The 26,633-nt window shown below is 31.0% G+C and overlaps 3 protein-coding genes across 3 annotated transcripts; 1 reads left to right on the top strand and 2 right to left on the bottom strand.

Moving 5' to 3' along the window:
- Positions 1-2,269: 2,269 nt before the first annotated feature.
- On the bottom strand, positions 2,270-3,755 carry LOC123198176 (NAC domain-containing protein 100-like). Its single transcript, XM_044612823.1, has 3 exons — positions 3,454-3,755; positions 3,089-3,366; positions 2,270-3,015 (listed from the first exon to the last, which is right to left on the bottom strand). Exons 1-3 carry the CDS (start codon positions 3,620-3,622, stop codon positions 2,461-2,463), a joined length of 1,002 nt encoding a protein of 333 aa, XP_044468758.1. The 5' UTR covers positions 3,623-3,755; the 3' UTR covers positions 2,270-2,460.
- Positions 3,756-12,318: 8,563 nt separating this feature from the next.
- Positions 12,319-14,069, top strand: LOC123198175 (pentatricopeptide repeat-containing protein At5g15300). The gene has a single exon (XM_044612822.1). The coding sequence runs from the start codon at positions 12,333-12,335 to the stop codon at positions 13,953-13,955; it is 1,623 nt and encodes a 540-aa protein (XP_044468757.1). The 5' UTR covers positions 12,319-12,332; the 3' UTR covers positions 13,956-14,069.
- Positions 14,070-15,190: 1,121 nt separating this feature from the next.
- LOC123198399 (pentatricopeptide repeat-containing protein At5g15280, mitochondrial) lies at positions 15,191-19,104 on the bottom strand. Its single transcript, XM_044613104.1, has one exon. The coding sequence runs from the start codon at positions 19,014-19,016 to the stop codon at positions 15,249-15,251; it is 3,768 nt and encodes a 1,255-aa protein (XP_044469039.1). The 5' UTR covers positions 19,017-19,104; the 3' UTR covers positions 15,191-15,248.
- Positions 19,105-26,633: the final 7,529 nt, after the last annotated feature.

A 26,633-nucleotide genomic window follows, 5' to 3' on the forward strand; every position in this document is an offset into this window, starting at 1 on the left:
AGCACCGACATCGAATATAACTCTAATATAAATGTCTTGGTGATCCACAAACTTGCATCTACAATTTAATTAGATTACCCATATTCATAATACTGTTAAGTTTTAGTTCAGTAGTAGCTTTCTCTTTTTCTTTCTTTCATTAGATTATGATGATATTATCTCTTACTATATTTCCTTTGAAAAAGTTTAATAATTATAATCTTCATAATACTTTTTAAGGTTTTAGTTGAGTATTGGCTTTCTATTTTTCTTAGCTTTTTTTTTTTCATCAGATAAGGTTCCATAATTATTCGTCAGATTCCAATGATATTTTTCTTTGTTTTATTGGATAAAGTTCCATTATTATACTGTTATGATAACTATAATAGAAACCCAAAAAGGAAAAAAAATACACATATACTTAAATCTAAAATCTTAGTATTTATCGAAAAAACTTGATACGGAAAAAACCCAACAACATATAACAGAAAAAATTTTATTATGAATAAAATAATTATAATATAAATAAACAGTATCGTTGTTCTCTTTGTTCGAATTCTAATTTTAGTTTTCTTTATTTGTAACACATATTTTTTCTTGTTTTATATACTTATTATGTTCAACAAGAGTAATAAATGGACAAGATCTTAATGGTTGTATTAGTATTTATCGAGAAAACTTGATACAAGAAAAACTTAGCAACACATAACAGAACAAATTTTATTATGAATAAAAAAATTATAATATAAATAAGCGGTATCGTTATTCTCTTTGTTCGGATTCTTAATTTTAGCTTTTTTTATTTGTAACACATATTTTTACTTGTTTTATATATTTAATATGTTCAATAAGAATAATGAATGGACAAGATCCTAACGATTGTATTTTTTCAACCATTCATCTTTTTATAATTTGTATTTTCTTGAATATGAATGATTAGAAATTTGGGTCACTACCACACAATTTTGCCCATTCAATGTATGGACAATGAAAAAGGAAAATTTTAAGGAACCCAAATGCTCATGGATTTCAGCAAGAGAACAGATTTTGCAGCTTTAAGAACACCAAGTCAACTATTTAGGAAATGAAGAGAAAGTCAATAAGAACATCTGATTTTGCCAATCAAAATTAATAAGAGGAACTGTGCCCAATTAAAGGCTCCACATAAAAAACTATTCATGTGAAAAATAAGTCCACCGAAAAAAGCTATCAATATCAGAGAACATGAATGGCAAGAAGAAAGAATACTACTTCCTATGCACACAGTTTACCACAAAGTTTAATATGATTAATAAAAATATATCATATACGAATTTATAGATTATGATATGTTCTTTCCGAAATTTTAATAAAATAATTTTATCTATTGAAAGTTCTTGTTCAAAGATTTCAATAGAAGAAGATCAATCACTTTAACACAGCTAAATTTCAAAAGTCTAGGTCTTCAAAAGGCATCAGTACTATGGTTTGAATATTTACTATGCAGAAGAAATGCACTCGTGTATCTTGTCACTTATTCTTATCAATCACTGAGAAGAAGCTCTTGGTTGGTGGCCTAACATCTGACATGAAACCTTTGACTCTCTCTCTCACACGCGCAGGGACAAAGAGATGGAGACACACACGAACACAATCACCATTTCTTGATGCTAACTAATCTACCAAATCAAAATTATTGGCCTATCAAAATTTTGAAACACCAACAAATTTCAGAAATCTTCTTTGTTCTATAACAATGACTGAAATGTCAAACAGATTACATTAGCAGCTCAAAAGACAAATTCTTCTAATGCACATGGGTACAAAGGAAAATATGCAGAAGTTTCAGAAATAGACTTATTCTACCGTACCCACTTTGTAATAGACGAAAGGCTTGAATCAAATTTGAGTGCACACACTGTGGATTGCTTTAGTGTCTCCAAGATAATGGATTTGGCAGTTAAGTTTTGATCCAAAAGGTGGTGGGGCTAGGAGTGAATTCGATGTGACCGAATTTAAACATAAGGCTAGCTCGAGCTGCGTAAGGTGGCAGCTCAATAATGTTATCGTAACAAATAATTTGATTCAAACTATCAATTTTGTGCCTAAAAATAGAAGTATATACAGTAAAATAATCGGTGTGTAATTTTAAGTATGGAGTTAGAGTGCCCAAGGTTGAGATGCCCACCCCTCATGGAGCAACAAATCAATCTCAAAACGTGCTAACAAGGACTCAGATGGAATTCACCTTGGGCTCTGCCAAATGGGTTCCTCGGTAAAAAATATTCCAAAATGCGCATAGGCAGGAAAGAGAGTGTAAAATGGAGTTTATTTTCTTCCCTTTCAGAATACATGCATTTCAGTCAATCCCCATTTCTTATCATAAGACTGTAGATTACCATTATTATTGTAATCTATACACACACCACCACAACTTTTCAACAATAATTACTGAAGATTCTAAATCTTCTAGTCTTTAACAACATGATTATCATATTAGTTTCAATAATTCCACAGACAATCAAGGTCTACAGGTCCACAAGAACTTGATGGATGATGCTGAGGATGATGATGATTCTGAAACGATCTCTGAATAACTTCATGGTTTGACACCGCTGAATCCTGAGAAAATTCTGCTTTTGAAACTGTTGTCTTCATGTTTGGCCCATGATTTTCAAGCAACATCTTCAGTATCGACTGGTCTTGCATCAAGAATGAATCCGGGTACTGCAAATTCGGCCAAGTCGGCATGAAAAATGAATTTGAAACAGGGGAGATTTCGGAGTTTGGGTTTGAGGAAGAAGAAGAAGCTAAAAGTGAGCTGTTGTAGGGATCAATCATATCTTCTACTTCTTCTTCTTTAGTCTTCTGATCCTCCTCCATGGGCTCGGAGAAGCAGGTCACGTGAGAGGTTTCATTGTTGTATGGAGAAGAAGAAGAATCCATCAATGGAGGCAACACAGAAGAAGAAGATGAACCCAGTTTCACCATCCCTTGAATATTCATCTTCTTTCCTCCAGAGTTCTTCTGAAACACCCTTGAAATCACCCACTCATTCTGCCCAAAAAAAGCCAGATTTAAGCATAAAAAACAGAGAAAAATCAGAGAAGAACACTGGAATTTTTGTTACCTTGGCAGTTTTAGGAAGATTATAAGCAGAATATTTGCCTTCTAATCTAAACTCATGCATAACCCAGTTGGTTTTTTGACCTTTTGGGGCTCTTCCTTTGTAAAAGACAAGAGTCTTTTTCATTCCAACAAGAGATTTGTTTTTGAAAATCTCTTTATCTTTGCCTGTGGCTTTCCAATAACCAGCTTCAGTGGCTCTATTTGTTCTCAATCCAGTTGGGTATTTTCTGTCTCTAACACAGAAAAAATACCATTCTTTTTCACCCATTTTCGCCCTCTCTAAAATCCACAAAACACACAGCACAAAAAGTTACAGCAAAAACAGAAAACGGAAAACAAAAACAAACAAAAAATATTTCCACTTACTGGGCAAATCCCAAGGCTCACACTTGTTCAAATCAGCCTCTCCAATAGCTCTGGCAATGAAACGAGTGTCAAGAACTTTTGGTGTCAAGTAGTGGGATATCAGTTCTTCATCAGTGGGATGAAATCTGAACCCTGGAGGCAATTCCATCTGCTCATAAGAATTTTCCATGATCTCCTGAAATGGGTTGTCGTTAGAAATATCAAAAGAAGAAGAAGAAGAGAGAAAGGAAGAGGATGAAATTGAGAGAGACTGAAGAATTAATATAATTCTGTGTTGAGACTGAAACGAAGTGTTGTGTGGAACAGAACTCCCTAAATACTGGTTTTTAGAGAGAAAGAAACGTGGGTTTTAAGGCAACTTTGGTGGGTGCCCTCTCTATTTTAACCTCTTCATGTAATTTTTTCTCTCATTAAAAAGTAGAGGAATACTAAACCTGCCAACGGATAAGGGCTATCGAAGTAATATGTTATCATATAATTAATGATAGATTTAATTTGAGTTAGCTCATATTAAATCTATAATTCGGTTTGAATAAGTTGATGTCATGCTAAAATTCTAGTATGTTAATTTGAGTTTAAATCAACTCATTTATTTATTCAGTGAAATTGTTTATTCTGCCAAAAATATTACTCATCTCACCCGTGGATTATAGTTAAAACCAACTCGAACAAGCTTAAGATGGATCTCTAGATGGGCATTATGGCTTCGATCCTAGCTTAAACCAACTCCTGACTTGGCTCATCTCCAACTGAATTGAATATACTCCAACATGTGATTGGATTCCAATCATAATTATACTTATCATACGATACACAATATGTATTATATGATACAAGTGAAAAATAATACGTATATTAAAATATATCAAAAATTAGTTAATATAGTAGATGTATCGTACTATAAGACACTTTTTTAGTATGATTTTTCTGAAGAATATTAACTTGCCAATTAGAATTTATTATTATTTTATTTTTTAAAATAATGCATCCAATTACATGATACAAAAAATTATATTTTGGATATATAATATGATATATAATTCAACTACTATAATCCAGTCATATTTACAACAGTTGGTATATGAAGTATTATTTCATATTATACTTATATATATATATATATTTATTTATTTATTTATTTATTTATTTATTGATTATAAGACTCTTAGTTGTCATCTGTTTAGCCAGAATTAACTACTGTTTACAAAGTGTATTAATAAGCACATAGGGAAGGTGAACCTCTGTGATATTTTCTTTTTCTTTGAACTCTTGAAACCAACAAGACAAATTATCAAGAATTTATATATAAAGCATGTAAATCTGAGAAGGCCCCTGTCCACATAACCAAATTGGTCATACTTTTTGATGTTTTTTAAAAATTAAGATTTTCGAAGCATTATTTACAGATAAAAATTTTCGATACATTCAGTTTGTAGGGTTTTTGTAGCCTTTTCGACAACATGACAAATATGACAATTCGAAATCAAGAATTATGAGGTATATTTTTATTTCGATGATAAGGCCGATAATGATTGAGGTGAAAAATGAAGCATGAGTACATGAATGAATGCATATGATTATGTTCACATTCAAAAAAATTAGGTTTTGGTTTATTGTGGTGGTCACAATTTGTACACTGTTTTTGAAGTAATGCTCTAACTTAAATGAACCAAACATATGAAAATATTGATTCCTTTTTTCCCTATTGAGACTGCCAAATTCTCATTTTAGGATTGCTGTTTAGCAAGAATCCTATCCACACTCATATAGTCAATTTTGTCGATGATCGTAAGATTCAACGAAGATGCTCCTAGTTTCAACTTTAAATTTACAAAACTAGTGTTAAACAAAATAGTTCATATTCAAAGAATTACTTATTATTTAAAATCTAGAAAGAGAATTTTGTGTATTGAAATTTTTTAATTTTTATCATGAGATGAGTATAATTGTCTTTGGATTATCTAGGCTACTAGCTATATAAGGAATACTCTAATACATATATAAGAGAAACTCTAATACGTATAACATACAAATTTTCTTCTCTCCGTAGACATAAACATATCGCTAAATCACATAAATGTATGTATTTTTCTTGATTGATGTTCTCTTCCATTATTATACATACAATGGAAATTTCCCTTCTTGCATTACAAGAAGGGAAATTTCCAAAAATTTCTAATTAAAATATCTGTCAATAAATATAGAAATTTTTAATACTTTTTTTATATTAATTATCCCTTTGCACGGGTTACTAACTATAATAATAATATTATTATTATAAATAAAATAATTAATAATTATATTTATTACTTTAAAACTCAAATCGAACTAATTCAATTAGATCTAATCTAAGTTAACTAAAAAGTTCGTTTGATTTAACTTTAGATTAATTTTATCAAAGTGTTATAATTTAAACTAATTATTAACGATGAAAATACTCTAAAATGACTTTTTTGCATATGGTTTGACAAGAGTATTATTTAATCCGAAACGTTTATTATTGAAACTTGTTTAATAAATATATTTTATTTATATAATTTTAATTATTTCATGTTTATGTATCAATTTGACTATTCAATCGAATTAATCACCCACAAATCAACTCTTTGAATAAGTCAAAATCCGATTTAAATTAAAAAAAAAACATTATTTAAAACTAGATTTTGTTTGAAATTATATCTTTAGCAGGGGTTTATCCATTATTTAGTCTCTAATGTTTATTGCCTACCCTTTACCAAGTGGGGTTTTCTCAATATTAATTGTCATCAACTCGAGTAAACCAAATTTATCGTACCTTACATCATTGTATCATCAAAATGGTTAATTCATACTCGTATAAATTATACTTCGTATTAGATTTTATGCTCAAAGAGAATTAGGGTTTGCATGAGTTAACTTTCATCAATAAAAATTTACGCTTAGATTTAAATCGTAACTGATCATTTGCATTATGTATGCTATAGATTTACTCAAAAAGGAAAAAAAATCTACAAAATTTATGTACGAAGATTTCATATAATTTGATTAAGATTTACCTTACATTACGACAACATCAAATTCTTGTTACATGTATGCATAAATCATTTCTCATGTATCAAATTCTAGTGCAAGGGTTAATCAAATATGCACGGTGTAGATTTACTAAAGAAAAAAAACTTTACGAGTAAACAATATAAATATTTTTTAAAAAATTAAAGAATGAAAATATTAGGAAGATTTTAGTTGGATTAAGATTTGTCCTATTTGATTATTTGAATAATAACTGTGATTTTCAATTTTTTTAATTAGAGAGACAATCAATAATGCCGATTAACTCATTTCCTTTTCAGGAAATAAAAAAAAAATTATCCCTTAGGGACGCGTGGCAGCAAGCTATTTCAGAAGAATTTCAACCGTCTCGGCAACCTTCTTCATCGGACGGTCCAGATTCCATCGCCCAGTCAACTGCCGAGAAAAAATAATTGACAGTGCCGCCATTGCCGATGGAGTAACTGCCAAACTTGGCCACTTGGAGAGTGGTGATTGGCAGGGAGAAAAGTAATACCAAACTTGAAAAGTTTTTAATTGGGTTGACAGGATCGGTTTTGTAGGGCTGAGGTGGCGGTGTGGGCCCTGCTTCCTCTGTTCCGACAGAATGCCACGACAGGGTGAAGAAACGCGGCGAGATACGATTGGCTAGCAAGTAATGCCAATGATAAGGGTGAGATTGATTTGAGGTTAAAGAGTTAGGCCACCCAATTATTAATTAATAGTTGGAATTTTGTGATTAATTGACTTTCACTTTAAAAGCATTATTTGACTTGGAAAATATCATAAAATTTACGCCCTACTAACAAGTAAGAATATAAAATTGAGTGGAATAAAATAATATTTAGTAGGTGAAAACAAGTCGATAGAAAACGGTCAGAGACCACAAATAAAGGTAAAATTATTTTTTTTTAATTTTAGATGAAAAAATTGTTATATTTTTAAACTAAAGGAAGAAAAACAATAAAATTTTAATTTTTTAAATTTTTTATTATATAACAATTTTGTCCTTAATATTAATTAAATTTTTTAATAAAATTTTACTCATAAATGAGAGTTTGAATTTTTTAAAATTGGAAAGTATGAGTTTTGAATTACAGATACCCTTGGTGGGAACAAGTCTTTTGTCTTTTATTTTTATTTAACATTAACCTTTCTAAATTTTAATTTTAAGTTTGTCGCTAAGTATTACTCTTTGTGTTTAATTTTAGGTTTGTTGTTAAGTATACTCCTAACTAAATCTAATCAGATATGTCTTTAACGAATAAATACTTCAATTTATTTCTTATCGTTAAGAGTTAAAACTTTTTTCTTTATTTTTCGATATTAAGGCCTCGTAAATTTTATATTGACTAATAAATTATAGATTTAGTGATATATTAATATCCGTAATCCCATTCTCAAAAAAAAAAAAAAACTCAATATAAAAAAACTTTAGTCTATATCAACAAATAATGTGGTCATAAAAAGACTTCAATTAATTTGGGGGGCAATTTAATTGAAAATCACAAATTAGTCAATTTTAATCAATAATTATTCAAAATAATTAATTGGGCCTTTAAATTATTGAAAAAGAATCAAGATTTGGGACCAAATTCTGGGTCTCCAATGACGATTCAATTAATCTCTTTTTAGAAAAAAATAATAATTATGCTTTGTTGGCAATTTAAATTCCATAACTAAATTGACTGAAATATCTTTATCATTAATTTCTAACTTTATTTTTTTGTATGACCTATTGCGCCTACCATATTTATTAGCATAATATTATTGAAAAATCACATTAATTATTTATTAAATTTAATCATTTTAGGGATGTTGCTAAGATTTAGAATGGAAATAAAATTAAGGTTTTTTTTTTTTTTTGAGAAATTGATTTTTAAAATGAAGAGAAAATGAGATTGGGTTTTATATATTAAGATTTGAAAAATAGTTTTTTAGATGGTTTTAAAAACTGGATTAAACTAACTAATCTGACTGATTGAACTATCAATCGCTAGCCAAACTGACTCCTATTTATCTAAAAACTTGTTAAAATTATTTAATTATTATTAATACATAATAATATATTTTTTATTATTTGATTTTTTTTGTACTCTGATTCGTTAAACATTTATATTTTATTTTAAAAAGTCATACCCTGATATTTGTGGCAAACATTAAAATGTATGCTACAATTAATGTCTAAGTCAATAAAAATTAATGAAAAAGTAAATAAAAGTACATATGTTTTGACATTTTTAATTTCTTAATGTTATGGATAAAGTCAGATGTAAGAAGTAAGTGGGGATAGAAAGTAACTAAAGCCCAGAGTGACCATTCCTCATATTAAATATCTAAGAAGTAAGTGGGCATATATATATATATATATATATGTATGTGTGTGTATGTGTGCGTGCGCACGCGTGCATGCGCGCACGCATGCCCGTCCGTGCATGTGCATGTGTGTGTGTGTGCACACGTGCATGTGTGTGTATAGATGATTGAAGGCTCAATGGTTCGATTTGAAAATTTTAATTTCAGTTACTCAATTGACAACCCTAATAAAACTAGAGAAAATTAAAAGGTGAAGGAGAAATTATGTTATTTGTCGCTATGCTCTATTTCTCACACCCCATATCATACACTTTTATAAGGTACTTGACACGTGTCCTATGTGTATTGCTCGACTAACTCCACTTCAATGCACTAGTTCTCATAAGATCACAAACGGCATTTTTTTATCTTTAAAAATTATTCGTATTCATTTTAAATATATAAATAGATATATATTTGATATGTATCGTCATATAATTGAGTAATTTTAAATTAAAAATAAATTAACACTCAATTATGTGATGAAAAATATAAATATGTATTAATTTATATACTTAAAATAAGTACATATAATATTACTCATTCTTCAATTTATGACGTGATACTATAAATCTTCTCATCATACACTGTGTTTACTCTATTCAACTAAGTGAACAATAAAACAAATAATAAAATTATGTGATAACTCTATGCACAAATAATTAAATATTTCTATGTGATTAAATATTATTTTATTATTAATTTTTAACTATCTAATCATACGAAGATATATCATCATTTGTATATAAAATTATGTATATACTTGTATCTTTTAAATATAATTTCCTAGTTATGCTACAATCAAAATCCAAGTCAATGAAAGAATTAACTATAAAAAAATAAAAAAATATCATATGTTAAATGATAATATTAATATATGTTGTCAAAGTTTGACATTTAAAAATATCATAGAGACTATGGAGTTAGAAATTAAATTATAATAATTTTATTCTTTGAAGATGTCATGGCATAATGTAGTTGGAAAAATTGGGAAGTGTATAAGGTGGGAGTTGCAACCAACATAAACTAGAGGATGTTGAAGAGGTGGTAGATTTTGGTTGGTTCATATTATAACAACCAAAGCCTAATTTCTTTTAATAATCTCTTAATCAAGATTTTTAATTGCCTTGTGAATAACATGGGGGTGTTTGTAACTAACTGACCATCCCACAAGATTTTGATTGTTGGACTTGGGTGTTCATATTGGAATTAGAGGTGGACCAAATGTGAATCGGATCAAGTTTAAATTGGTGTTTGATTTGATTATAATCGAATTCGAATAGGAGAAATATTAGTTCAAATTTAGTTTGAGATCGATGTCTTATTAACATCATTGTATCGAAGTTTGTCTCATTGATAATTCTTTTTTTTTACAATTATTTTTTTATTTTTCTTCGATAATTTTTTTCTGAAGATTTTTCTTTTTTTTTCTTTTATGATATAATTCTTTTGTGATCGAACAATAATACTTCTTTTTTCCCTTTTTAGTGTTTCTTCTTCTTTAGTGATACTATTTAGGGGTGGATGTGATTCAAATCGAATTACGCTCGAAGCGATGTTTGACTTGATTCTAGTGGAGTTTGAGTTATAGGAATTTCAACTCAAGTACAATGCATTGTTGGCATCATTGCATCAAAATTTATCTTATCGATAATTCTTCCTTTTTTTTGATGATTTATTATTCCTTTATTATTTTTAGTGATTCTTTTGAAATCAAACAAATTTTCTTCTTCTTCGATGATATTTTGTATTTATCTTTGGCAATAAAATTCATTAGTCGGGCATACTTTCTAATCATTCTCAATTCTAGTTAAACACAAATCGACCTTTATTCAACTTATTCAACTCAAATCCACCCATGACTGGATTAACATTCTATAGTTGAAATGTTACATTTGATTGATGTGAAACTTTACTATCTGTGGTATTTTGTTATTATTATTATTTTTCAAAGTCTTTGTAAGATATTTATATATTTATTATATTTTATAATGTCTAAGCAGAATAAGGATTGTTTGCTGATAATGTGGTGTTTAATATTATCAAATGTATATTTTATTAAGAGATTTATTGAATTAAAAACTTAGCATACATACATACATACATATATATATATATATATATATATATATATATATATAATGTTGGACTACATGATTTATAAAATTCCTGGAATATGTTTGGTGTTGAAAATGATCAATAAATCATGATTTTGAGAATATAGTTTTCTATAAGTGTCAAAAGTAGCGATGGATTCAAACCGACTTTAGTTTAAATTCAGAATAGTCAATTTGAAATTGAACTTGATTTGCTCAATTAATGAATAATAATTTGGAGAAAAAGAATAACAAAAATTATCAGAAAAGAAAAAAAATTATTGATGAGATAATTTCTAGTGTGAACAATACTAACAAGACGATGATCTCGAACCGAGTTTGAAATCAATTAATTGAATTAAGATTATTTGAATTGGGCTTTCAGCCCATTAGATTTATATACAATGACGGCTAATTTGTATGGCCCAAAGCTTAATAATTTTAGCATTAGTGTTATTTGTACATTTAAGTAATAAGATCTCGATCTTTAAAAAAAAAGTAATATTGTATGTATTGATAATGAGTATTAACATAAATAAACAAATTGATGCATAGTTTTGTGATTGAGTTATTTAATTATTCACTTTATTTTTAATTAAAAATTATTTGAATAATATATCAGTTTGTTTGTATTCATTAGTTTTTACCTTGTTTATATGAAATATTATTTATAAAAAGGGATAAGAATGTACAAAAGTATCAAACAATTACATTTTTTTTTATTGAAAAAACTAAACTTTGTTTTTTTATCAAATAGATCAAACTTTCATATTTTCAAATTGAAAGGATTAAAATTTCAAATTTTCCTATTGAAAGATACCACATTAATTATCTTGTTTCTAAAATTAAAAAAAAAAAATCATAATTATGCTTGTTCAATAATTTCAATATAGAATACTAAAGTTCTTATTTTTTTTCAATAGTAAATTTGAGTGTTCACTTCTTTCTATAAAAAGAAAAACATTATTCTACATCCGAATTAAATGATCCCTTTAATATCGAACCAACAATTTGTTCACTCTCTTATAAAGAAAAAATAATATTTTATATTTTTATTTTTTTTAATGAGAAATCCTACTTGAGTAAGATCCCTCCTTCAAAATCAAACCAATCATACCAATTAAAAAGATACGAGAGATTTGAACGCAAATTTTCTTGAAAGCCCACCCAAGTCACTCTTTAAGGGCAATATTCTATCTCTTTAATTTAAAAAATAAAAAATGTGATAGTCCAACATTTACATTGTTGTTTTAAAAAAAAATTGAGATATATAATATTAATTTTTATTAGTCCTTAAATTGATATTATTTTTAATTGGGCTTTCGGCCCATTAGATATATAATATACAATTTGAATGGCCTAAAAGATTTAAAAGAACAAGAAAAATAGAACTAAATGTAAATGATAAGGAGAAGAACAAATCGCCAACAAAGTTCAAGTTTGTGGCAAAAATGCACAAATCTCCGAACTCTAAAACAAATTCACGGGTTTATGATTGTCAATGGATTCGATTCGAATCCCTCAGCCTTAAGAGAGCTCGTATTTTATGGTGCCATGGTTGTTTCAGGTGCAATGAATTATGCTCAGCAAATGTTTGCTCAAATTACTGAACCGGATACCTTCATGTATAACACAATGATTCGAGGCTCAGCTCAGAGCCTAACCCCATTAAATGCAATTTTGTTATATACCCAGATGGATAAATGTTGTGTAAAGCCTGATAAATTTACTTTTCCTTTTGTGCTTAAAGCTTGTACTAGGGTTATGTTTAGAAACATGGGGTTTTGTGTGCATGGAAAGGTTGTTAAACATGGGTTTGAGGTTAATAATTTTGTGAGGAATAGCCTTATTTATTTTCATGCTAATTGTGGTGATTTGAGTGTTGCGAGGGTGATATTTGATGCTTCTGAGAAAAGGGATGTTGTTGCCTGGTCTGCTTTGACCGCAGGGTATGCAAGAAGAGGAGAGTTAAGTGTGGCGAGAAGTCTTTTTGATGCAATGCCGGTGAAGGACTTGGTTTCTTGGAATGTGATGATTTCTGGGTACGTGAAACAAGGAGAAATGGCACAAGCGAGGGCACTTTTTGATGAGGTGCCTCAAAGAGATGTTGTAACTTGGAATTCGATGATTGCGGGGTATGTGATGTGTGGATTGAATAAATGTGCGTTTGAGATGTTTGAGGAGATGAGGATTGCTGGAGAAAGACCGGATGAAGTGACCATGTTGAGTTTGTTGTCTGGTTGTGCGGACATGGGGGATTTGGAAGTAGGAAAGAAGATACATTGTGCACTTTTAGAGATGAGTTCGGGGGATATTAAAGTTTTCCTTGGGAATGCACTAATTGACATGTATGGCAAGTGTGGTAGCATCGAGAGAGCAATGGAAGTGTTTAATGGGATGAAGGAGAAAGATGTCTCAACGTGGAATTCAGTGATTATTGGGTTAGCTTTTAATGGATATGCCGAGGAATCAATTTCTTTGTTTAGTGAAATGCAGAGGTTGAGAGTCGGGCCAAACGAGATCACTTTTGTTGGAGTTTTAGTTGCTTGCAGTCATGCAGGTAAAGTGGAAGAGGGGAAGAGATATTTTAAGCTTATGAAAGATGTGTACAATACTGAGCCAAATATAAGACATTATGGGTGTATGGTGGACTTGCTTGGCCGTGCTGGGCTATTGAATGAAACATTTGAGTTCATAGACCAGATGAAGATCGAACCCAATGCCATTATTTGGAGGACTCTGCTAGGGGCTTGTAGAATTCATGGAAATGTTGAGTTGGGGAGGCGGGCAAACGAGAGACTACTTAAAATGAGACAGGACGAGAGTGGGAACTATGTCTTACTTTCCAACATATATGCTTCACAAGGTGAATGGGGTGGGGCTGAGAAGGTGAGGAAGTTGATGGATAACAGTCAGGTATGGAAAGAGCCTGGCCGTAGTGTAGTTGAAGCAGATGATAAAGCTCTTATGCACTATTTGTTTAATTCAAAGCTTAAATTAGATAGGGGAAACCCAGTTCATTGAGTTGCATATAGTTAAGCAATGTGCTTCCATGCTAACTTAATTTTTCTGGTAGAGAGTTGTAACTAAACATTACACAAAACTTAGTTTGAGAAATTGAGCTCTTTTTTAACTTAATTTTTCTTATATGTACCAAAACAATTTATGTAATTTGATTTATTTTTCTATAAATTTATATACAGCAAATATTTCTTCCTTCTTGGTGCCAGACTCAGTTCTATATTTTTACTGTACAGTGAAGATGCAGAAGTTGCAGTTCAGTTCAGAATGGTCATTTACATATATTTATATATATCTTCAATTGTTAGTGTGTCATCTTATAGAATATTCAATCAATATCTATCAACTTGCAAGCCAGCAAATGCACTGCAGTAAAAGGGAAATCAAAGTTTAAATATAAGATAAACAGAGTCATGCTTTCTTTGTACACTGTTTCCCTTTACAAGAGAACCAATCAAAGAGCCAAAAATGCGCTCACAGAAGGAGTTGAACTGTTGGCAGATGGCGAATCAGTTTGCTTTTCTGTTTCCCTTTTGTGCTGGGTATAGAATAGCTGCTGCTGCTTAGGCTCCAGAAGTCGAAAGACCAAGCATTGCCTAAATCATAGAAATACTCATTTTACATTACATTGAATAAGCTTCAACATTGCATATTCATTTACAAGAGGTAAGAAAAGTTTCTAAATGTCTTGTTTATCATTCCCGAAGATCTTGAAGGCTTAAAATACGTTAAGCCGATAAAAAGAGCTTGCTTATTTAGTAGTAAAGTGTAGTTTGAATATATCTATCAATAAAACTATTTGTACACACTTTTGAGTATTTAATTAAGTATATAGATAATATATCATTATATGATTAGGTGATTTTGAATTGAAAATAAAATAACATTCAATCACATGATAATACATTATACCATGTTTTTTTTAGTAATTAATTAATTGAAGCGTTTCACGAACATGACAAAGACTTAAACTTAAACTTTCTTTCTAAAAATTTTAATGCTCTACCAATTTTATTGACTCTTTTTTTTCCACGTACCAAGTTTGGATGTCAAATTGGACAATGAAAAATTTTGCAGTTTCTGAAACTCAAATAGAGTCAGCTTGATGAAGAATACACATCACATACCATTAAGTCACAATTTTGTTTCGGTAAAATATTGTTTTAATATTTATTTAATATTATTCTAAAGAAAGAATCTTTTTATTTAATCTTAATATGATATGATACACAAACAAATATAAAAAAAAAATAATAATAATGAGAATAAGCTCAATCATTATGGTGCAATATCAACCTAGTTTTTGGTTTTGGAGCCCTTTCCCCATGAAAATCCACTTCCAGAAAGAAGCCTTGACAAAAAACCTTGGCTGTTGTCATTGTTGCCGGCCTTGTCACTGGAATTGTTCAAGTTACTGATCAGAGACCAGTGTGAACTAAAATCTGGATTATGACCACTTCTTTGCATTGCTTGCATGAGCTCTGATGCCTTCTTCAGATTGTTTTCCAGACAATACCGGTTAGCTACACAAGAGTACATCTCCCTAGTTGGAGTTTTGCCTAAATTCACCATGCACATCAAAAGCTCTTCTGCTTCTGCAGTGTGTCCTTCTTGACAGAGTCTCCTCACAAGTGTGTTCCATGTGTTGGTACTTGGCTTCAGATCCCTGGCCAACATCTCGGCATGAAAATTCTGAGCTTGTTTGAGTTTATTGCGTGTACAGAAACCTTGAATCACAGAATCATAACTAGCAGAATTGGGGACATTTCCCTTCTTTAACATTATGTTCAAAAGCTCAACTGCTTTGTTAAGCCTTCCATATACACAAAACCGTTTTATTAGGCTATTGTAATCGACAGAATCCGGTAGTAGACCTTTATCTACAATACTATGCAAAAAATGCTCTGCTTCTTGAAGCTTACCGCAAGAAAGAAGACCATCAACAATTGAATTTTGAATGATTGAATCATGAACCCAGCCATTCAATATCATTTCTTGACTCAAGTTCAGTGCTTTTTCAAGCTCCCCCGCTTCACACAAGCATCTTGTAACTGTTCTTAAGCTCCGCATATTTGGTTTAAGTCCCTTAGAAATCATTATAGAGAGATAGTGCCCAGAACCTGAGACATCTTTACACTTCGAAAACCCATATACAAGAAAATTGAAAGTGACTTCATCAGGGACTAATCCATTCTCTACCAATTCATTTAAAACTTTATTCACATTGAAACTGTTCCCAGAAGAGAGAAGATAGAAAACCAAAATGTTATAGATGACAAGGTTATCAAAGTTGCCTTGTCCAAGCATGACCTCCTTCAGGCTAAATACCCAGGAGACCCTACCCTCCATACACATCCAGCGAACACAATTTCGATAACAAGAGATTGAGAGCCCTAACTTCATTTTTATCATAACAGTAAGTAGTTCTCTGACCTTGTTTGAGTTGTTAGCTTGGCAATGCCCTTCAATCAGCATGTTACATACTTCAGCTTCTGGAAGTAGCCCCTTAGACAACATATCCTGGAACACAGTAGATGCTTCTTCAACCTTCCCTGTCATACAGAATCCTTTTACTAAAGCACGTTCAAAAGAAAACAGTACAACAGACTGCTCCTTCAAGCAAATCTCTTGTAATTTAATAGCTTTATCAAATCTATCAGCTCTGAGCAAGTGAGGAATTAATAAAAGACAAGCATCCCACCAAGGGGCCATGTTCTTGGTCAACATAGAGTCCAACATCCTAAAGGCAACAGAAAATTTTTTCTCCTCACACAGTCCTTTTATGACATGGCTGTAGGCCATTTGACCCAAGTTGCAGCCCCGCTGAATAAGTTCTTCCACTAATGCATGTGCAGCTGTGGAAAAACCCATAACACAAAGCTTCTCCAGGAACACGTTATAAATATCTGACCTTAAGTAAGGGTAGAACTCTAGCATGTGCTCAAGAAGCACTAATGCTTCCTTCAGCATTCTCTGATGGCAAAGACATTCCACAAGAGTTTTACCATCCTCCAACCCTGGCAACCAGTTATTCTTTATAGCAATATACCAGAAATCATGAAGGTCCTTCAAGATTCCGTTTTTACACAAACCTATTAATAGAGCCGTATAAGTTTCGTTCTTGATTATTAGACTTCTCTGGAGCATTCTGCAAAAGATTACCTTTCCATTGTGGACCAATCCCTTCTTGCAGCATGCTTGGACAAGCAAATTAAGAGTTTCTTGGTCTAACTGATTACCCAATTTTGGAAGTTTCTCAAAGAGAATAATGCATGCCTTCATATGAGATCGAGATGCGCACAGATGCTTCACTAATGCTGAGAAGACAGACAAAGACAGCTCTTGACCCCACCGTTCCATTTCATCTACCAACAGCAGTGCAGCTTTTAAATTTCCATTAGCACATTGCACCATTACAAGAGCGTTAAAATCAGGGATCATGGAATTTTCAAGAATCTTAGTTAATCTCTTGTCAAACTCATTCTGGTCTGTATCTAAATAGAGTCCATTCCCAAGGTTATCAAAAAATTCTGTTTTAGAAAATCCCACATCATTGTCCCTTCTCAATCTCACAGTCAATGGATTGAGCCCCAAGGCCCCAAATGCCTTTGAAAGCGGATCCTCCAGTGAAGAGAGTTCAAGGAAACCAAGGTTGGCCATCTCAGAGATAATCACTCTTGCTTCATCAAATTGCCTAGCTCTGCAATATCCTGCCAAAAGAAGTCTATAAATGGAAGAAGGAGGATGCGTGCCATTATTTAACATCTCATTGAGAATGTCTTTGGCATGCTTCCAAATACCCTCCTTAAATAGCCCACTAATAAGAGAACTGTAAGATCGTGCATCCGGCTTTAAACCTCTTGACAAAATCTCAGACAGGTAAATGAAGGAACTTCTCAAATTTCCTTCATGACAACTCCACCCAATCAATATCCCAAAGGTTCTTTCATCAGGTTTGAAACATAAACGCTTCAATTCCTGCATGAAGAAATCTGCTCTGTCCACCCCAAAGATGCTACATAGTGTATAAACAATCTTATTGCCAGTCAGAATATCCGGTGCATGCTTCATTTCGACAAAGAAACTTAGCAAATCTTCGAAGTCATTCTTCTCACAATATCCACAAGCAATCTCATTAAGTACAAAACCACTTGGCTCCAACCCGAAAGCCATCACCTTTCTAACAAGATTTCTGGACTCTTGAATTTTTCCTTCTCTACAAAGTAATCTAGCAACATTCTCAATACTAGCCTTTTCTACATCGCTCAAACTAAACCCCGTCTCCATCATATCCAAACACACTTGAAAAGCCAATTGGATTCTCTTCATTTTAACCAAATAATCAATAAGAAGATGATAACAAGACAATGAGGGAACTAATCCCTGCGTCCTCATTCGATCAAAAACCAAAGCAGCCCTTTCTAAATCGCCAACGCTCACATACCCTTCAATCAAAATTCCAAAAATTTCATTTCTATTCAACAAAACTCCATCCGTGGTCAAAACCAAATACTCAATTTCTCTAAACATCCCCACCCTCATAAGCATCCAGGCCATAACCTCACAAGACCTAGGAAGATGCTTAAAACCCCTGTTTTTCTCACAAGCCCACTTAAAAATTTCCCATAAAGTCTCAACCTTTCCCCTCTCATATCCAACTTTTTCACACTCATATTGAAAAGCCAACAATATTTCAAGCACGTGTTCGGGTTTCAGCTCCAAAACCCTCAAAAGTTTACGAGTAGTTTCAGGCACAACATCAGATAAATCAAGAAGTAGTCCTTTTAATGAAGCACTAGCACATGACTTATTATCTTTCTTTATCTCTAACAAATGGGAACACTTCAAAAGAACAGATTTTGCAATGCCAGAGAAACTTATCAAAGATAAATCTGAGCGGGGCTCGTTAATTTGGACTTCTGATGATGCCGGTGAGAGTGAAGGATCAATGATAGAAGTGATTTTGACAGCGTTTTGCTTTGTGTAAAGAAGATAACGAACCTGTGTGATGCTGAGGAACTTGGAATTGTGACGGTTCTTGAGAGTGGAGAGGATTTGGAACATGTGCGAGCAGTCAAGTTTCGGTGATTTTTGTTCGTGCTCTTGCTCTCATCAATGGCTACTACATTGATACAGTACCTAAAGGATTTGAGTTTGGATTTTAACTGTAAACGACATGTCGTATTTACCCAAAAATAAATATGAAAAAAAAAAAAACATATAATGAAAGAGAGAAAACTATTTTCTTCCTAACAAATAGCTCGAGCTAACTCAAATTTGAAAATTGGCTAGATTTAGTGAAATTTATTTAAATTAAATTTAAGTTAAAATGGTTATTTTTCAAATTAAATTGAATTCAAATGAAATCAAGTTTATCTTAGTCTAACTCACAATAAATAAATTAAATTAGTTTAAATTTGATTCAAATAATATTAAATGATTATTAAAATAATATTATTTTATTTATTATTAAATAAAACGATGTTATTTTATCTATAAATCATAAACTCGAATAATAAATCTAAATTAAAAATTTAAATCAAGTTTCAAAATTTAAACTTAGAATCAAACCGAATTTGAGCTATTAAAATCATCCCATTTTTATCCGAGCTTTCATTTTTCAAACAATTGTAGGGTCAATTGAGAATCTAATTTCTATGTTTATTAAAAAGAAAAAGAAAACTGGCCAAAGAGGTGGATAATCTTATGGACTGGGCTGCCTTGGGCCTTTATGGACCATTACCTTCAGTTTAGCCCGTTAAGCTGTTAAAGCCATAAAGTGGATAGGACTTGAACCGCCCTGGAATCATCTTCAGTTTTTAGTTAGAATTCAGAAACATTCTGAGGCCAAAATGTTACTTCAAAAATGTTATGGGTGTCCAAAAAATATGAAAATTGTCATATTTTAAACTTGATTGGAATGATTTTGATTGTGGCATATACCATGACAACAACTTGATAGGATCAAAACTTTTAGGCCAAATAACTGCTTCCCACCCAAGGTTTAATGAAATAAAATTGTTACCTTTTTTAAATTTAAAAAGACTATTTTCTCATCTATTTGTTAAAATTTTATTTTAAATTTTTGTAAAATTATTGAAAAGAAGAAGAAAAAAACCCTCAAATTGAATACACCTTATCCCAAAATTTTAATAAATTTTTTTAATTCTTAATTTATATTAATTTTAATTAAAGTAATAAAAATTTTAAAATTAATTATTGTCGACAATATTTATTATTGGTAACGTAGAAAATTGTATCAATCAGTGTAATTTCAATTAAGAATCACATTAATTGGTGCAACTCTTGACTTCGCCAACAATGAATATTGTTAATGAAATGCATTGGTTAGTGGGATTCTCATTTTGCCAAAGATTATATCATTAGTGGCAATTAAGTTAAAATATTTTTACGATGAAATGAATATAGGGAAAAAAATATTTTTAAAAAATATGTAGGGTTACAATGTTATTTGTTTATATTGTTAGAGGTGGAGGTGATATTAACCCTATTTAGACATATTAAATAATGTTAAAACTAACCATGAGAAATATTTTTCTCAAACTTATAGGATTGAAATATGTTATTTCATAAAGCCTTGGGAGGGAAATAACCACTTGGCCAATTTTTTAATGTCAAATTCATCATCCTGTATCAGTTTGCTTATGAATTATGATTAATACATTGGCTTAAACTTGGGGGAAATTATAATAAATGGCCAAAATTAAGCGAAATTGTCTAAAACAATAAGGTTTAAGCAAAAATGTCCAACTTTTGTGAAATGACGAAACTGCCGCACGGTAATTTTTCACGGTTTCACTATGAAAATTCAAAGAAAATCATCCTTCCCACGGTGGAAGAGATTTTCTTCGATTTTTGTGTTTTTCGACAATTGAAAATGACAAATAAAGATAGTACATTATCCCACGTCTTGTTTGAATCAATTTATTGTTAGAATTATTGAGATTTGAGGGAGATTTTGAGGTTTGAATGTTTAGAGTTCTGATTTTGAACAATGCATAAACTATTTTGATTCTTGGTTGTTTTGCTTGAATTTCTTGAGGGGTTTTGTATTATTGGATGTGTAGACTTGATTTGTGTTGAAATTAGAGGTTGAAATGACGATATTTCGTCTGAAAATGGAATAAATTTGTCGACGTTGCATAATCTCCCACGGGCGCCCGTGAGATGGGGGGGGGGGGAATTTAACGTTTTCAAAATTTTAGGGGGAGATCCATGGGGGTCCGTATGAAATTTTACATTGAACCGTGGGGCAATCAGTGAAAACCTTGGGTTGGGTGGAAATTAACTTTTTTAAAACTATAGGGTCTATATGAGACAAACTTTGAATGACTATAACTTTTGATCCAGGAGAAGTTATGAGGCCTGTAATATATCAACGGGAAGCTCGTTTCGAGCTCTATAACAACAACTAGCTTTGCTGGTTGCACCAAATTTGGAGGCCAAAATAAACTGTTTCAATGTGTATTATGTAGTTTTTTTGTTTTATCAAACTTAGGATTTTTGATTTTTATGATTTTGAGCTTATTTGTGACCGGGCTAGACTTTTTTAATATGTAATTTTTAAATTTGATATTTGTAATTATGATGTGCTTTTTTAGACACGTTTTACGATATAATTATGAAATTTTTGATCAATTTTTCGGTTTTCTCGTTCATAAGCTATTTGAACGTGTAGTTTTCAAAAATCAGATATGTTTTTTTTATATTTTTGAGTAATTTTTTTATTATTGACATTCTAGGGTATTTCAATATATCTATTTGTTCATAACATGTTATTTTCAATGTAATTTTCACGAATTGATTTTTTTCGATTTGAATTCAGAAATACGAATTTCTTCTTTCCGAAAGAACTCATAGTAATTGTTATTAAATAAAAATGAAAGTGAAAGTGAGTATTTAAGTGATATAAAAAATGTATGTAATGAGAGTGAGAGTGAGGGAGTTTATATAAACAATAAAACTATGTGTACCTATTTTTTGTATATAATTTGTATATACAGATGATGTGTTATCATGTGATTTGATTTTTTTATCATATGATGACACATATTTTAAAATCATCTAATTACATGGTGACACATCATTGTGTACATGAATTGTGTACCAAAAATAGGTACACATAACATTGCTCATATATAAATGTAATGAAGGGTAATTTTGGTATTTTAAAAAAATTAGGGCATTTTTGCTTAGGAATAGGGAATTTGGATATTTTTGCTTAAAAATAGTAAAATTGGGCATTTTTGCTTAATGGAGGGGTACTTTGGCTATTTATTATAATTTCCCAAACTTACAAATTTTATCATCTCTTACCTTTTACCATATGCATCCATTCTTCAACAAGAAATAAAGGCAAAGACAAGAAGAAGAAGATGCAGGACTATCAGAAAAAATGAATCCCAACTTGAATGCCCTTTTCATTGGAATAGCTGGTGCAACCATCACTTTATCAGCTTATTCACAGACTCTCATTTCTCCAACTCAATGCATCACTGTTGGCCTCTTTGTTCCCATGTTTGGATTGCTTGTACGAGAAGGTCTCATTTCTCATTAAAGGTTTTTTTTTTTTTTTGTCCTTTTTGGTTTTGATCTTGTAAACGTATGCGGTTTGAGATGTTTTGAGTTGTTTTCTGTCATCTCTTTCTGGGTTGTTTAGTTGATTTATTGTGTGGCTGAGAATGTTGATGAATCAGAAGTGACATTAATGGGGTTGGCCATGGTTTTAATTGAGTTTGAATTTATCAATGTGAACAAAGTAGTTGTCAATTTGACATAAAAAAAGAAGCAAGGAATTAAATGTCAAAAATTGCAAAACTTTTGCCTTGATTGATTCTGTCAAAAGATCAATCACCAATACCTAACATTATGAATGGATTCAATCCAATTCGAATTCAAATAAAGGTTAATTCGAGTATTACTCAAAATCAAAATAGTTAATTAGAAATCAAATTTAACTCGTTTGATTAATAAACAATAATATCAAAAAAAAAAAAATCAATTGAAAAAGAAGAAGAATTGCTTGTGAGGTGAGCTCTAATACATTGATGCCAACATATCATTGATCTCAGGTTAGATGACCTAAATTTCTTCGGTTCAAACTCGGTTTGAGCAGTTTGGATCGAATCCACCCTACCAAACATCTTCAATAAGGCTCAAGTAATGCAAATCTAGACAGTATAGCCATGAAAACCAAACTTTCTTCCAAAGATCAATCATCATTCATATAGCTCCAGTTTTGATTTTCATGAAAGGGTTTGATTGAAGGGAAATGAACAATTATGCTTTCATATTCTTCACCATGTTCAGAATATTCAGCAGTAAATGCTTGGAATTAAGGTACAACTGAACTTCAAATTTTCCAGGATCAAATGTGCAAATCATAAACAGAAATTGTAAAGCTTAAACCATCCATGCAGATGCTACAACTTACAGAATTCTTACTGAATTTCATCAAACTCTATATAGGATCACCTGAAATGATCAGGAAAGTTGAAAATATTTAAGAACAAGCTTCGTTTCTTAACATAAATGAAACCTCTTTGTCATCAAGGTCTATACAATGATTCATCTTCTCTCTCAGTGTAAAACTTCCATGAAGAAATCAGATTTGAATGAACCACTATGAAAATATGTTCATGTCTAAGTAATAAGCTGAGAAAAAGAAATTGACCAAAAAGCATGATCTCTCAAAAAAGTTAACAAACTAATATAAATATATATGTATACAATACATGTTAACAAAGACATCAACATCATTTTCATTAATGATATCATCATCGATCAGTACTGTTATCATCATAAATCTAGCATGAAAGAATGAGACAGTTGTATAGCCAAAGCTGACTTGCCGATGAAGAACTCATGCATAATAACGGTGAATGAAGGTTCACCGGCAAGTCATCCTTGGCTGCACCACATAACATCATTCCCACATGCAAGACCTTAGATGATGAAAATTACCACATAAATCTCTTCTCTCTCCATAGATATATAGATATATGAAACTGCAGTTGTGAAGTGAAACACAGCCAATGAAATAGAGAGAGAGGGAGAGGGAAAGGGAGAAGTTAAGTAAATTTCCCAAAGGAGAAACCCAACATTCTTCAGGTGCATAAACAAAAGTAGAGAGCAAGAAGGGGATTGGATAGGAAACCCAGTTGGCAGTGAAGCTCTAGTCTAGTAGTTGCTTATAAATCAATTTTCTTTTTTTCTTTTTTTTCTTAAATTTATGCAGAGTTATTGAATGCAAGTATTAAATGGTGCTGATTTTGCTGGAAGAGGGTAGGTTTAAATCTGCCAAATTTGTGGGCTGACCCAAAGACTGACAGAGACAAAGTTTGGTTACTTAAGGGGTTTTCATTGGTGAAGGATGTGACTTTGCATGGGTGCAAAAGCCAATATATATTAAGAAACAAATAGAAAAGTGTCTCTATCATCTAAGTTGATGTGTTCTATTCATCACCAAAATTGATGTTAAAAGCTTCAGCCTAATTTATGTCTCTGCAACTGTTTTTTTCTTTTTATCGTCTTCAACCTGCACCATTTCTTTGTAAAATAAGTCCGAAGTATCAATACAAGTACTAATTATCCTCCAATTTTCACTTATATAAAATTAAATATAAAAAATTTCAATCAATAAAGAAAAGTAGCTCAATAATGATGTAATACAGAAATAACTATTAAAAATATCTATCACGAGCTTTAATCTTCTTCAAAGCTCATGATAGAAATTTAATTCTAACATATAATAATTTTGGAGTCACCATATTTTATCAGATATTTGAGTCTCCAATCTGAAAGCTAGGAATAAAATTTAGTCAAATAAAATTTTAAAATTATATTTAAAAATTTTCAAAGTCAAGATGGTCAACTAACCCCTGATATTTGAAGTTTACTTATAAGAATGAATATATACTACCTCTCCTAAATATTTAAAAAATTAGAAAAAAAAAATATAATTATATAGGAGTCTAAAATTGATCAAGTAGAATAAGTACTGTTCTGTAAATTGCTTCCTTGTCTAGAGTGAGATGCTGCAACTGCTTTTCAACCATCTTCAGCTTAAGAAAATGAGAAGAACTAGAAATTAGTTCTTCATTAGCCTGCATGATCTTTAATTATATACTTTGCAACTTAATAAAGAGAAACTCTTAATTTGTTTCAAACTTTAAAAGATAACTTAGAATTCATTCAAAATGATAATGATCTAAAAAAAATCAAATAGGAAAGATAATGTGATAAAGAGTCGTATAATTGTATGGTTAATATTATTTACACAAATAATAGTATATCATTATGTGTTTAGATAGTTAAAAATTAAAGATAAAATAATATTAATCATATGATAATGCATTATTGAAAATTATTTGCACTTTCAGATTTATTTAGAAAGCCAGTTGAAATCTTAAAATCAACAACTACCGCAAGATTTTCTTGGAGAAGCGCTTCTTCTTCACTCAAGATCAGTTATTAAAGTTTCAGAGAACCAAAGTTGCAATATCAGACCAGGTTTTTGACCCATTTTCACTTGTGTTTGTTCACAATTTTCAGAAAGGTTCTCTGTAGAATCTACATATTGTTGAACCATTAGCTTCTTTACTCTACATTTATGTGAATTTAACTTTAACCATCAGATTCCTTTCTCTGTAGGTGCATCTTTCTTTCTTGACTTTTATATTAAAACAATATAAAAATCAATTTAGGAGATAGGAAATATCTCTTACTGGAGGTGTTCTCGTCGTCGTCTTTGTCATTGCCGTCGTTATCATCCCCATGAAGCGATCGCCGATTTTGTTGACAACTTTTGGATTGAAAATTTTCAGAGAAACACTCTCTCTCAATGCAAATGAAATGGAAAGTGCAAGGCCGAGAAGTCTTGGTCTTCTTTCTTCAGCTTTCGTTTGAATTCGTATTAATATATAAAAAAACCATTTTTTTATTCTCAGATTTTTTCAAAATTTAATTTTAATGACAAAAGAGCATCCAAGTGTCACCACTCTATTCGTTGAGGCCATCACAAGTGATTTTCGTCACAAATTGACAAAAAAATGGGATTATGTCAAACGACTTGCTCCACGTGTTGCGTTTACATGAGATAACGTAAACTTTTCTGGACATCGCGCCGTCTGCATTAAATTTTTTGCAGAATTTTATTTTTTAAACGAATAAAATATTCGTTTGTACCAACATAGATTTATTTGTTTACTTAAAGCTGGCACGTTTTATCCTTCTTTTTTATCGCATCAAATTACTTGTATGCCCTTCAGAGTAACGTCTCAAATATAAAATTATTAGAGTATTCTTATGTATAAAGATGATTTTTAAAATTTTAAATACATAAATTTAATATTAAATTTGTATATAAACTATTAATAACTTAACACTTTTCAAAAGAAAAACTCTAAACTAAAATGAAACCGTTTTCCACGTGTTTTATTATTTTAACACAAAAAAAGGAAATAGTAACTCTTAAAATTTTGCATTAACTTTTTTTAAATTTTATTATTTTTTATTGATTTTTTTTATATTTAAACTTAATCCCCATAAATTTTATCTCCGGGCTTTACAATTTATCTAAGCGCATTACATTTTTCCATGTATAAATAAGTTTTGTTGCAGGCCAAGAAGCTCAAAATGCAAAAGCAATTACAAGGAGTA

This window comes from Mangifera indica, chromosome 15, assembly GCF_011075055.1.
Source record: "Mangifera indica cultivar Alphonso chromosome 15, CATAS_Mindica_2.1, whole genome shotgun sequence".
NCBI lineage: Eukaryota > Viridiplantae > Streptophyta > Magnoliopsida > Sapindales > Anacardiaceae > Mangifera > Mangifera indica.